Source organism: Lutra lutra, chromosome 4 (assembly GCF_902655055.1).
Source record: "Lutra lutra chromosome 4, mLutLut1.2, whole genome shotgun sequence".
NCBI classification, from domain to species: Eukaryota; Metazoa; Chordata; class Mammalia; order Carnivora; family Mustelidae; genus Lutra; species Lutra lutra.
Window position 1 is genome coordinate 146,579,465 of NC_062281.1, and position 12,117 is coordinate 146,591,581.

The 12,117-nt window shown below is 42.5% G+C and overlaps 1 protein-coding gene across 5 annotated transcripts in view; it reads right to left on the minus strand.

Moving 5' to 3' along the window:
* Positions 1-415: 415 nt before the first annotated feature.
* The window catches only part of PATJ (PATJ crumbs cell polarity complex component), a 373,314-nt gene continuing 361,612 nt past the window's right edge, over positions 416-12,117 (minus strand). For 3 of the 5 annotated variants that reach the window (XM_047724598.1, XM_047724600.1, XM_047724599.1), the window contains 2 exons: positions 11,945-12,068; positions 6,538-8,579 (listed from right to left, as the gene is read on the minus strand). In XM_047724598.1, the coding sequence (XP_047580554.1) occupies positions 8,433-8,579; positions 11,945-12,068 (271 nt within the window). In that variant the 3' untranslated portion in view covers positions 6,538-8,432. Of the gene's footprint in view, positions 894-6,537; positions 8,580-11,944; positions 12,069-12,117 lie in introns of those variants that run through there. The other 2 variants (XM_047724601.1, XM_047724603.1) reach the window with 2 other exon arrangements.

Genomic DNA, 12,117 nt, shown 5'->3' on the forward strand with positions numbered 1-12,117 from the left:
GAGATAGTGGGCAGCGGGCTGTGCTTTCTGGCCAGGCGGGGGCTGTGTGTTGTGCGGCCTGCTAATTCTTGTCTGTCTAGGTGGCTAACCAGTCAGACTTGGTCTTGAGGGAACACACCTCAGACAGGAAGGTGGTGGGGGAGGCGGCCTGCGTTCCTGTCTGCCTCTGACCTATGCGATTGCAAATTACCGCACACAGAGGGAAAAAAGAGAAAATGCTCTGGCCTCAGGGTTTCCAACTTCACTGTGTATCTGAGTCAACTGGAGAGCCTGTTAAACACAGATTTCTGGGGATGCTTGGGTGGCTCATTCGGTTGTCTGACTCTCGATTTCTGCTCAGGCCATGATCTCAGGATTGTGGGCTGGAGCCCCGAGTCAGGCTGCAGCTGAGCATGAAGCCTGCTTGAGATTCTCTCCCCTCCCCACCCCCCACAAAAGACAAAACAAACCAATTTCTGGGACCTATCCCAAAGATTGGGTTAGTCCAGGGCTGAGGACCATTTGCATTTCTCCCAGGTGATGCTGCTGAAGTGGGTCTGTGGTTGTAACTTGAGCAGCATTGCTTTCGACGCTAGCTAACGGACAGTCTGTGGGACGTCCTCAGGGTGAGGGAGCCTGGCTTATTCTGGGAAGTATTCGGTGGCATGAGTGTTACTATGACTGCCAGAGACCAGGATGCAAGCTAACCATCAGCGCTTCAGAAGCATGCTGAGTCTGGACTTCACTCTGAGTGCAATGAGAAGTCATCTAACTTGGCATGTAACTACTTGGGGGTCCCTGGGCGATCAGATGGCAGTAGTAGTAGCTCAGGTGTCTGGTCTTGGGGGATCTGGGGCTGTGGTAACGATGACAGTGACCGCTCCAGTGCTGAGGACACCAGAGCGGACAGGAGGCTGGAAAAGGGTTGAGAACAAGGACAGAGACCACTTCTGTGTGTACCTTAAGGCAAGGCCATCCCTAAAGGAGTTGCAGTTTGGGGCACCTGACTGGCTCAGTGGAAGGGGTGTGCAACTCTTGATCTTGGGGTTGTGAGTTCAAGCCCCACATTGGGTGTAGAGATTACTTTAAAAGAGTAAAAAAAAAAAAAAAAATATATATATATATATATATTTACTATTTTATTACTATAGTATATAGTATATATATATTATATATTTTATATATATATATTATATATATATAAATATATATAAATATATATATAAAATATATAATATATATATAAATATATTTATATTATATATATATGTATATAAAGGGGTTGCAATTCAAAGTCCCATGATGTCCGTGATAACATTATACGTCAACTTTGAGGGTGTTTTTGGATGACTCTAACATGTGAATCAATAGACTTAAGGGTGCCTGGGGTGGGTCAGTCATTAAGTGTCTGCCTTCAGCTCAGGTCATGATCCCAGGGTCCTGGGATTGAGCCCCACACCAGGCTCCCTGCTCAGCAGGAAGCCTGCTTCTCCTTCTGCTGATCCCCCTGCTTGTGTTCCCTCTCTTGCTGAGTCTCTGTCAAATAAATAAAATCTTAAAAAAATAATAAAAATAAATCAATAGACTTAGTTAGCAGATTGTACTCCGTAACATGGGTGGGCCTCATCCAATCACTTGAAGGCCTGAATAGACCAAGAAAGCTGGTGGTGTTCCTGAGCAAGAGGAAATTCCCTAGACTTTATCTGTATGTTGACTCTCCTGGCAGATGAGCCTGCCAACCCTCATGGCAGATTCTGGCCCTGCCAGCTTTCATAATTTTATGATCCAGTTCCCAATTTTTATTTTATTTTTTGAAGATTTTATTTATTTATTTGAGAGTGTGTGTGTGTGGGGGGGAGGGTCAGAGGGAGAAGCAGACTCCCCTCTGAGCAGGGAGCCCGATGTGGAACTCAATCCTGAGACTCCAGGATCATGACCTGAGCTGAAGGCTATCACTTAACCAATTGAGTCACCCAGGCATCCAGTTCCCAATCTTTAAAAACCAATGAATCTTCTTCCTTGGGGTATGGGGGCCCTGGAACCTGTTTCAAATAGACCCTGAAGTTCCCAGAAAAATAAATCATGACTCTGACCTCAAGGCGAGTGAAATACAAGGTCGACCTTTACTCCACCATTTCTTCTGCTCTCCCAGGAGAAGAAAGCTAGACACATGACCAGCCAAGACATCAGGCAGTTGACACTGCACCTGTCACCAACTGCGGCTAGCTTGAGAAGAAGAATGCATAACGCATGAGGGTTATGGGAAGACCTACCTTGGAAATTCTTTCCAGAATGTAGAGGTATATGGGGAGTTGATAAACAAGGTCTTTTTTTTTTTTTTTTTTAAAGATTTTATTTATTTATTTGTCAGAGGGAGAGAGAGCATGCACAAGCAGGGGAGCAGCAGGCAGAGGGAGCATCAGACTCCCCTCTGAGCAGGGAGCCTGATGCAGGGCTCGATCCCTGGACCCTGGGATCATAACCTGAGCTGAAGGGAGATGCTTAACCGCTGAGCCACCCAGGTGTCCCAGACCAGGTCTTTTTTGTCAACAGCTAAAAGATAGGTCTATTTTTGTTTTCTAGCCTTTGTTTTTATTTTTGTCTTGAAAGTGCCTTGTGTTGTAGAGCTAAGTTAGGTAGAACTGAAATAAACTTTAAAAAAAAATTGGGCTAACTCAGAAGGCATGCGTGGGTGCTCTACAATAGCTTGCTGAATTGACGAATTCCCACTGAGGCTGCCGGAGGACTCCTCTGCCTGCAGATTAGCTGGGCAACTGGGCCATTTACTTCCCCGGGCATATCTCTCCCACTTGTGAAATGGGAGTGGCAGTGGGCAGGCAGGACAGACTCCAGTTCTGAGACTGCCACCATCTCTAAGATCTGATCGTAGAAAGAAATTTTTGTTCCTATATAACTTTACCCCACTTGGGTCCTAATACTTGACAGCAACATCTCAGGGATCCAAGGCCAAAGCTGCTTTCTTGCTCCTTAAAGTGACTGGGAATAAAAATGCTGCTCAGAAGGGGTGGAGGTTAAAGTCTTTTACACACACACACACACACACACAACCCTCTTCCAAATTTCAGTTTATATTGCCATTGTGCAGACAGTGAAATGTTTCTTTTCTAGTCTTAAATATGGAGAATCTGACAATTGCAAGTCAAGGTGTCAAAACCTTCACATGGAACTATTACCTAAATTAAAAATTTTGTGCTAAAAAATGTCTATTCTGATGGACTTCAATAGAAAAATGTAAGCATAAATAAAATATAAAATGGAGGAGGAAACTGGAGCTAAAAACTTTTACTTACTTATAAAGTGTGAAAAACCAATGCTGTAAGGAAAAGCAATGTTGCCTGAGCTCCCAAGATGAGGCTGGGGTAGTTCTGATCCTGATAAAAAAAAGTGTGTTCCTGAAAAGAGATCGCCTCCCTAGGTTATGTGGACAGGTGTGGCTGTGGGAGGAACCCAAGGCTGGAGTTGATTCCAGAAGCTGGGAGAAACCAAGGGGCTTACTGGTATAGTGCTTCTTTTAAGTGCAAGATGCTTACAGAAAACTGAATCATCATGTTATGAGAACCTGATTGCCATCAGCATCTTATATCCCTTTGATTAGATCAAGGATAAAGGGCTGAAGGGCTTTTGCTTTTGTCCATGAAGAATTAAGTGCTATGGGAATTATCTTCCTGCTGTAGTAAATACCTGGAAAAGTGGATGTCATAGATGAAACAACAGTTTTCGGATATCAGGTAACAGGCAGCACAGAATTTTTGTCCCTGAAGGAAGGGAAACAAGGTCCACAACTTGTCCCAGTGTCCTGCCACGAGGCACTATCCCGGCCACAGCTCGGGAAGGGGAAACTGTATAGACTCCATTGGTGCAGGAGAGATCAAAGTTCAGGGAGGCCACGATGGCTAGAATTTGTAAGGCAGAGGCCTGGACAGTAGGAACTTCACAGAGACAGAGCTACAGGGACCTGCAGAGGGAACCCCTTAGCCTTGGCTGGAGTACAAACCTGCACGTGCAGGGGAGGGCACTCCTCAAGGCCAGCAAAGAAACACCTGGAGTTGAGGCAGGGCTGTGAATAGTTTCCAATGTTCAGAATGGAAAGACCTCATAATATACCAGCATTGGGTGGAATTTCCAGGATAAATCCTTAATATCAACAGGGCAAGCTTAGCCCTAAACTAAAGGTGTATTAGACCCCCCCTAGGAAAGTTTATAAACAACACCTGAAAGGATCCGACTGATCACAAGCAACTGGAACTGTGGGTAAGAACAGTCCACGGCTATTTAAAGGAAGACAACAAAATCCGCCACCTCAAAACGTAAATTTTACAATGTTTGGCATCCGATAAAAATCAGACATGCAAAAAAGCAGAGAAATAAGATCCACCCAAAAGTAGATAAGAAACAGCCCCAGGAATGTCAAACATGATGGGATACTGTAACAGACAAGGATCTCAAACTACTACTCTGAGTCTTAAAATATGCTCAGATATATGAAGAAGAGGCCAAGTACACGGGGCCTATAAGCCAAATTTGGCCCTCTGCCTGTGTTTGTAAATAAAGTTTTACTGGAACACAGCCAAGCTCATTCATTTCTGTATTGTCTATGGCAGCTTCCATGCTACAATGGCAAAACGGAGTAGTGATAAAGATTGCAAAGGGCTGCAAAGCCTAAGATATTTATTTTCTGAGTCTTTACACCACACGTTCGCTGACCCGATGTAAAGGAAAACATGAACATGAAGGAAATGAAACGTGTGTGTGTCCCAAATAAAACTTCTAAGGATGGGACATATAGTATTTTTTTTTAAGATTTTATTTATTTATTTGACAGAGAGAGAGACATTGAGAGAGGGAGCACAAGCAGGAGTGGGAGAGGGAGAAGCAGGCTTCCCGCTGAGCAGGGAACCTGATGCAGGGCTCGATCCCAGGACCCTGGGATCATGACCCGAGTGGAAGGCAGACACTCAACGACTGAGTCACCCAGGCGCCCCACGTGCAGTATTTGGAAAGCATACGGGATGGAATTAACATCTAAGATGAATCTGACCTAATATGTTTTCAAAGAAGCTCATCATCTGGTGGAATAGGCTGACTTCTTAGATAACAGAGGGGCAGAAAGTGTGTGGCCGGGTTAAAAGAACAGCAGTTTGCAATTCCAAATTCATGGAATTAAGGTTCGTAGAGGTTAAAATTCCTCACCACAGGGTTGATGGTACTTGAAGCGCCTTGCTGGCTTCCAGAGGTAGGAGCGCAGGCCTATGGAGTGGGCGTTACTCCCTATCCCAGTGGTGTGGCTGATGCCGGGGGCCCTGGTTCCAGTTCAGTTCTGACTTCTTGATGGCACAGGCTCCAGCTCCTCAAGCTCACACCAGGATAATCAGGGACCCAGGCTGCGGATTCTGGGCAAGAGTTCTGAGCTAAGCCCCCCTCAGAAATATGTTTTTTCAAGGTCATTACTATTTGAAACCACAAATCATCAACATGAATGTCTAATTTCAAGCCACTTCCATATATAGGAAAAGTCTTTTTTTTTTTTAATTTGAGAGAGAGAGAGAGCACAAAAAAGCAGGAGGTGAAGCAGAGGGATAACCATAATTATGACAAGCAGGGAGCCTGAAGTGGGACTTGATCCCTGGACTCTGGGACCATGACCTGAGCCAAAGGCAGACACCTAACTGACTTAGCCACCCAGGCGCCTGGGGAAAAGGGTTTATTGCTCATGTTTGTTGAAGTAATACTTCACTACGAGCCAGGCACTGTACTAAGGGTTCTACGTGGACTGAACTCAATGCTAGTACTGAGAAACCACCCACCTCCACCCTTTTCTAACTGAAGAAACTAAAACAAGTGATAATTTAAATAACTTGGCCAAGGTCACAAGGCTGGTGAGTCAGGATTCGAACTCAGGGGGCTGCCAAGACTTACCCTCTAGACCACTACACCGGCTCTTTTATAAAGCACCTGTTCTAACGCCTGGCAACACACTTACTGCAAGACAGCCATGAATGCAGCCCAGATTTTGACAGGACTGGAAAACTTTGTGAGAAGTTTGGAGTCCATGCCCACACCCCTCAAATTAGGGAACAAAATGGCTAAAGAAAAAAAAAACAAACCAGATGTAGAAATTACAGTTTTTCATATATTGTAAGATTCCATTTGCCCTTCAGGCAACTACACTTACTTAGACTCTTTGGAAACATCTTACACATACATTCAGCAGTTCTGTTTTTCCGGACTGACTTCCCTTTCATGCTCACTCCAATCACAATACTTAGATTTTCCAAATGATGAGGCCAAAACCATACATGTGGCTATGAGACAACAGCTCTTTTCAAATTCCCGTCTTTTGTGTCCTCTTAGCTTTTAAGTTCTGATGCAAAAAAGCATTTTTGGCAAGGCAATTATTAAGTAGTCGTGCAGCAGAGACAGAACCAGGGATGAAAATACTGGTCAATTTACTGCAGCAAGGACTATAAAGCACAATTATCGGGAGACTTTCAGGGGCGTGACCTAAGAGGATAATGTGTATGAAACATGACAGCAGGGTGCTATTTCAAAATCAATATTTAATGGGTATTCCATCAAAATCAAGCAGAATCACATTTCAAAAGTCATATATGAAGTCTTATGCATGTGAGTGTGTATACCCACGTGTGAGCATATGTACACACACATGCTTTTTCTTTTTAAGGTGCATTTTCAAGTTTTATTTGGGTTTCACTTCTTCTAGGTTGCCTCAGGTGTTCCTGCAGGTACAATTAGCCTAGAACTTCTGAGGCTGAAAGCTTCTCATGCACTGAAAGATAAGACCCTCACAAGACTGCACATGGTGGCTACACCAGAAATTCCGAAAAGCCGTATGTAACTTCAGAAAACTTAATATCAGCCATGAAAGACATTTTCAACGTAACATTTAGGCACTCTATACTTTGGAATAGCCACAAAATATTCTGACGAGAGTTAATGCACTTTGTGATGATGTCTACTCGAAGGTAATTCTTAATTAAAATCTGTAATTATTAAATAACATTTTAAAATCAGAGTCCATTCCATTCGGATAATGACAGTGAACCATTTGCAGCATTGTGTTTTAGTTCAAAGATGCTAAACTACTTCTATTACTGAGCCTGGTACTCATCTCTCACGGTACCTTTTTTTTTTTTTTTTTTAAAAACAGAAGAACCTATAACATTCACTGATAAGCATCTTTCCCCTTTTCCTGCTAATACCCAAATAAGAATGCCCCTATTCAACTTTAAAGGTATTTTTTGTATTCTCTGCAGCAATTGCTTTCTTAGCATGCAAAACTTTAGCAAATGCGGGGGGGGGGGGGGGGGGCTTCCTGAAGATCAGGAAACATCAGCTAAGTAGCCCTCACTGATTCTTAGGCTGAGTTCATTTCCACGGTCACTTTGTGGCTAAGTATGTTGTTCTATCCTTTTGTTCCTACAGTTTGTGCTGCTAGAATGACTGGTATGGAGCCAAGGGGAAGGATATTTAAATCTGTCACTCTGCTTTTGCACAAGTCCAAGGCCACCCACACCTGGTCTAACCTGAGGGAAAACTTATTGATCTCTGCAGACTGGTTCTGGGGCTTCTATCTCCTTGTCTGAAGACTGAAGAGAGGCAGTGATGCCTGCCTGCTGAGATGCCATTAACTTCAGCTGAACTTCCTGGACTTGAATATAACCTAGCATGGTTAGAATTCAGAACGTTGATGCTAATTGTTCCTGTGGAGAATAAGGTGCGTTTGCTCAGTGGTACACATTTATGTAGCCAAGAAAACAATCAGAAAGTCTTCCAGAATTTTCAGATTACAGTCTGCAAATTGACTCATCATAATCATCAATGACTAGCTTATAAAGATCTACCCAGAGAAACAAATTTGAGACTTATCTGACTCTAAGTCGTGCAGAAAAGAGCACACTAATTTCCATAGGAGAACAGGGTGTTTCATCATGGGGAGCAGGTGTAAGTTAATTACACTCCTAATGTTTTCTGGCATACTTGAAGAGACAATTAGCATGAGTAAATCACAAGTGAGATGACAAGTTGGTTAACATTTGTGTCTGTTCGTCAGAAAACATGTGAGCTTGCTGTTAAGCCTCTGAGTGAGTGGGGATGGGCAGAGAAGGGCACAGGAATGAGAGGTGGTTAACTTCGGGTTCAGCAGAGATAATCAGAACCAGTTACTACTAGTGGCTAAACATGGATGTGAGATGCAAATCAGGTAAGACTCATTCAGTTCTAGAAATTCACCTCACCAAGAGTCGATGGTTGGTTTGGGCAATTCACGTGAAATCTAGCCACCTCTCCCGCCCGAGCAAGGAGGGTGAGGTGATAAATGAAGATGAATTCTAGTGGAGGCTGCTTTTCATCCTCAAAGCTTCATCTTTCTATGGATATTCTACAGCATCTATCTTGTGATTAGGACCCGAGGCTCAGGACAGCACAGTTAAGATTACAGTCCCTTTCTGGCGTTTTAGAATGGCCACAGCTTGCTCATGAGTAACACATTCCAGCGTCTCGCCATTAACAGCTAAAATCTGATCGCCTCGCTTCAACCGGCCGTCGTCTGCAGCTGCTCCCTACAAACAAGAGACATTCCAGTTTAATCCAGGATCAAGCAGTTCACAAATAATATTAACATTATGGTGTGCTTATGAAAAGAGCAACTTTGCAAACTACCAGTTAAAGTTATTGCTAGGTAATGTTTTTAAACCAGGAAAATTAAGAATGTGGGATGTGTTATTTGAATAATGGTTGGATAGTAACCATAATTATGCACTGTTTAGGTAACATACTAGTAGAAATGTACTAACATTCACGTTTCTTTTAATACAGGTAGGACTTTATTTCAATATTCAGAACGGAAGGGAATTTGAATGTCATATTCACGAATATGTAATATACTGACAAAGGTAGAACTGAATCTGGTGTTAGTCTTGTTCCCAATGCCATCATTCTATAGGGTTCCTATTGCATTATTAAGATAGCAGCACTGACGTGATCTGTCAAAAGTAAGTGTGGCCTCAGGGCGCCTAGCTGGCTCAGGCCTGGCTCTCGGCCTGTTCTAAGGAGTGAATGTATGGCACATGGTATTTACTCAATAATGGTGGTAGCATAAAAAAATGAACTCTCATGGTGATCGAGCTCATGTTTTCAGATTTCGCAGTCTCTGAAAAGCTGTTCCCTAAATGTTTGGGATTGTTGTAGTCGTTAGGCCAATTTCTTGTTGGCTAATGGTGAAATGTGGATGGCTGCTGGGAAGACTGAGACCTGAACTTGGCTTTGACTTTGAAGTTTCCAACCAAACACCTGAAAGAAAATGGAAGGTTCTGACAGCCCGTTAATCAGACGGAGTCCCCAAAGTCCTACACATTCAAACTGTCTGTCTTGTTTCTTATTTCTGGAGGGGAAAAAAGACCTCAATGGGCCAAATTAATTTCTTAGTTGAGCAACAGAATTTTTAAAAGAAGCTTAGGGACAAGGGTCCCATAAAAACCCACACCCTGTGGGCATCTGAGATCCAGAAACTTGAGAAGACAAACATTTTTAAGAATAAATGATTGTTGTTGGGTGCCTGGCTGGCTCAGCCTGTGGAGCATGAAGCTCTGGATCTCCAGGTCATGAGTTTGAGCCCTGCATTGAGGTGTGGAGATTACTTAAATAAATGAACTTTTAAAAAGTGTTTGTTGTTTAAAAGCGTGTAAAAACATATAGCTCTATTTCCTACCCCCTCTAAATTCTTATGAGGAAATGTTTAGCTTAATGTCAAAATTCATTTTTAGAAGGATCTCACCATTAAAAAAAAAACAAAAACCACCCAAAGATCTTTTGCCAGGTTTTGGTTTATTGATTCTCTAAAGAAAACTGACAAATTTGGATATACTGGTTCACTCAAACAAATGAAAAAAAAAGTCATCAAAGGACATATTATAATAAATGCTATGGAACTATCTAAAAATGATAGTAATTGTTTGCAGTGGAATGTTCTTTTAATTGAGACTGAACAAGTAGGCCATTGGCTAGGGCTTTAGAACTTTTTTTTTAATTCGAGCTTTTCATTTTTAAGTGTGCCTCACTTTACAAACAAAGGTCCGTTCCTTAAAAAATAAAACATATCAAGGATGTCCAATATTTCCTCTCAGGTTATCACCTGCAGGTGCTTTCTAAATGAGCACTGTCAAGGAGGATCTTTGAAAAGAGATTCTGTGGGATCTTCTGTGCATTCATTGGCCCCACTACCTTGTCCCACCGTGATCTGATGGTGGTTTCTTTTCAAAAACCCACCAGCCAGGCACGGCCATTTCATCCTCAGTTGTATGTTCTGCTGACCTGACCGAAGGTGCCTGGCTCTGGTCCCACAGTCTATGGGTTGTCTAGATGGGTACTGCTGGGGTGACTGCTAAGTCTGGGCTGTAGGCCAAAGGGCCTGAGAAACTAACCAGTCCTCTGAACATAGCAGACCCACCTACAGTTATGTAGTGAGCAGGGCATTACAGACATTCTGGAAGGGCTTTAGAGAGGCCAATGCAGGGAAGGAGAATGTGTTTTTCACTATTCTTATCTACATAGCTGGCTCTTTGAAAACCAAAGTATAATAGTTCCTCAAAGAATAATTATCACAACTACTTACGGTGTTGTCTTAGGAAAAGGAGGGTCTGTAGGTAGCTTACTACCTTGGGAATTATCAGACTGGGGCAGTGCTGCTATCCAGAATGTTTCTGATCTGCCCTCCTTCTCCCCTTTCGCCCATCACCAGGTCAACAGATATGTGGTTTGGGAATCACACATCTTCCTAACAGGCACCCTAACAAATTGGAAACAGGTGGGTAAATCTGTAGCTCCCTAACATGTTTCCAAAGCAAATGCCAAGTGACTTAAGGATTATGTCCGGTCATGGTTAGGTTCAATTAACCAGTGATAAGAGCTGCACTTGTTATTTAGTGTATAATGGAGCTTTCTAGAAGGAGTAGCTATATTATTTCTTCTCTTGAAGACCTTTACTTCCTTAGGAAAAAGCAGTAGGAGGCCACTGGGTCACTTAATAAACAAATGACTGTGATAAAACCCATGAAGAATAAAGTCGTGCTGTCAATACTAAGTCCTTTTCAGAAATCTTAAAAATTTAGAGTAAAATTGGATTCCAACTTTAAAAAATCACAATAAAGTTAAAAACAACTTATCTAAGGGGCGCCTGGATGGCTTAGTTGGAAGAGCGTGCGATTCTTGATCTTGGGGTTGTGAGTTCAAGCCCCACAATGGGTGTAGAGATAAATGAATGAACTTAAATACTAATACTAATAGTAATACTAATTCTAATAAAACCTATCCAAGAGCCATCTAGAGGCAGCAGTAGGAATGTACACTGTGACCTATGTGTCAAGGATGTATTGGTATATTTAGCTCCTGAAGAGCACTATTACCCAGCTGGAATCTAATTTAGTGCCCTGATCCTGCAAGTACTTTAGCAGAGGACTGGAACAGAGAGAGCAACTTCAGCTAATGCATCCTGAGGTTATTGGTGATGGACGGCCATTAATGTCGCACTGACCCAAGGCTCATACAGAGCTTTCCACCACAGCCTTCTGCTGCCATCTTTTCTTGAAGGAGAAAGCCAAACTTTTGTACTAGCCCAGAATAATACTTCCAAGGCCAGCTTCCAAACAGTGCGGCACTGCTTCTTATGTTGCGTTCTTGAAAGAAGACACTCTTTAAGATCTACTTTTGTAATAGGGTCCAAAGAAAATGACATTTCCTGGAACTCCACTCTTACAAGAGGACTCTTCCTTCACTAGTCTGGTGTGGGAATGTCCTACACAAGTTTAAAATGAAAAGCATATAAGCACACACCCAGCTATACCTACAAGTAAGCAAAACAAAGCACTTAAAAAAAAAAATCTCACCTAGGTTTAAAAAAAAAAAAGTACAGTAAAAAGGAAAAAAATACCTTTGCAAATATAGTCTTGACATAAATTGGCAGGTCTCCATGGGGACTTCCATAACCCCCTACAATACTAAACCCCAATCCTTCAGAGCCTTTCTCCAAAGTAATAATCTTAGGTGGAGGTGTTCTGAAAACACAATGCACGCTGTTTAATTCGAGAATAGATACTGAGAGGG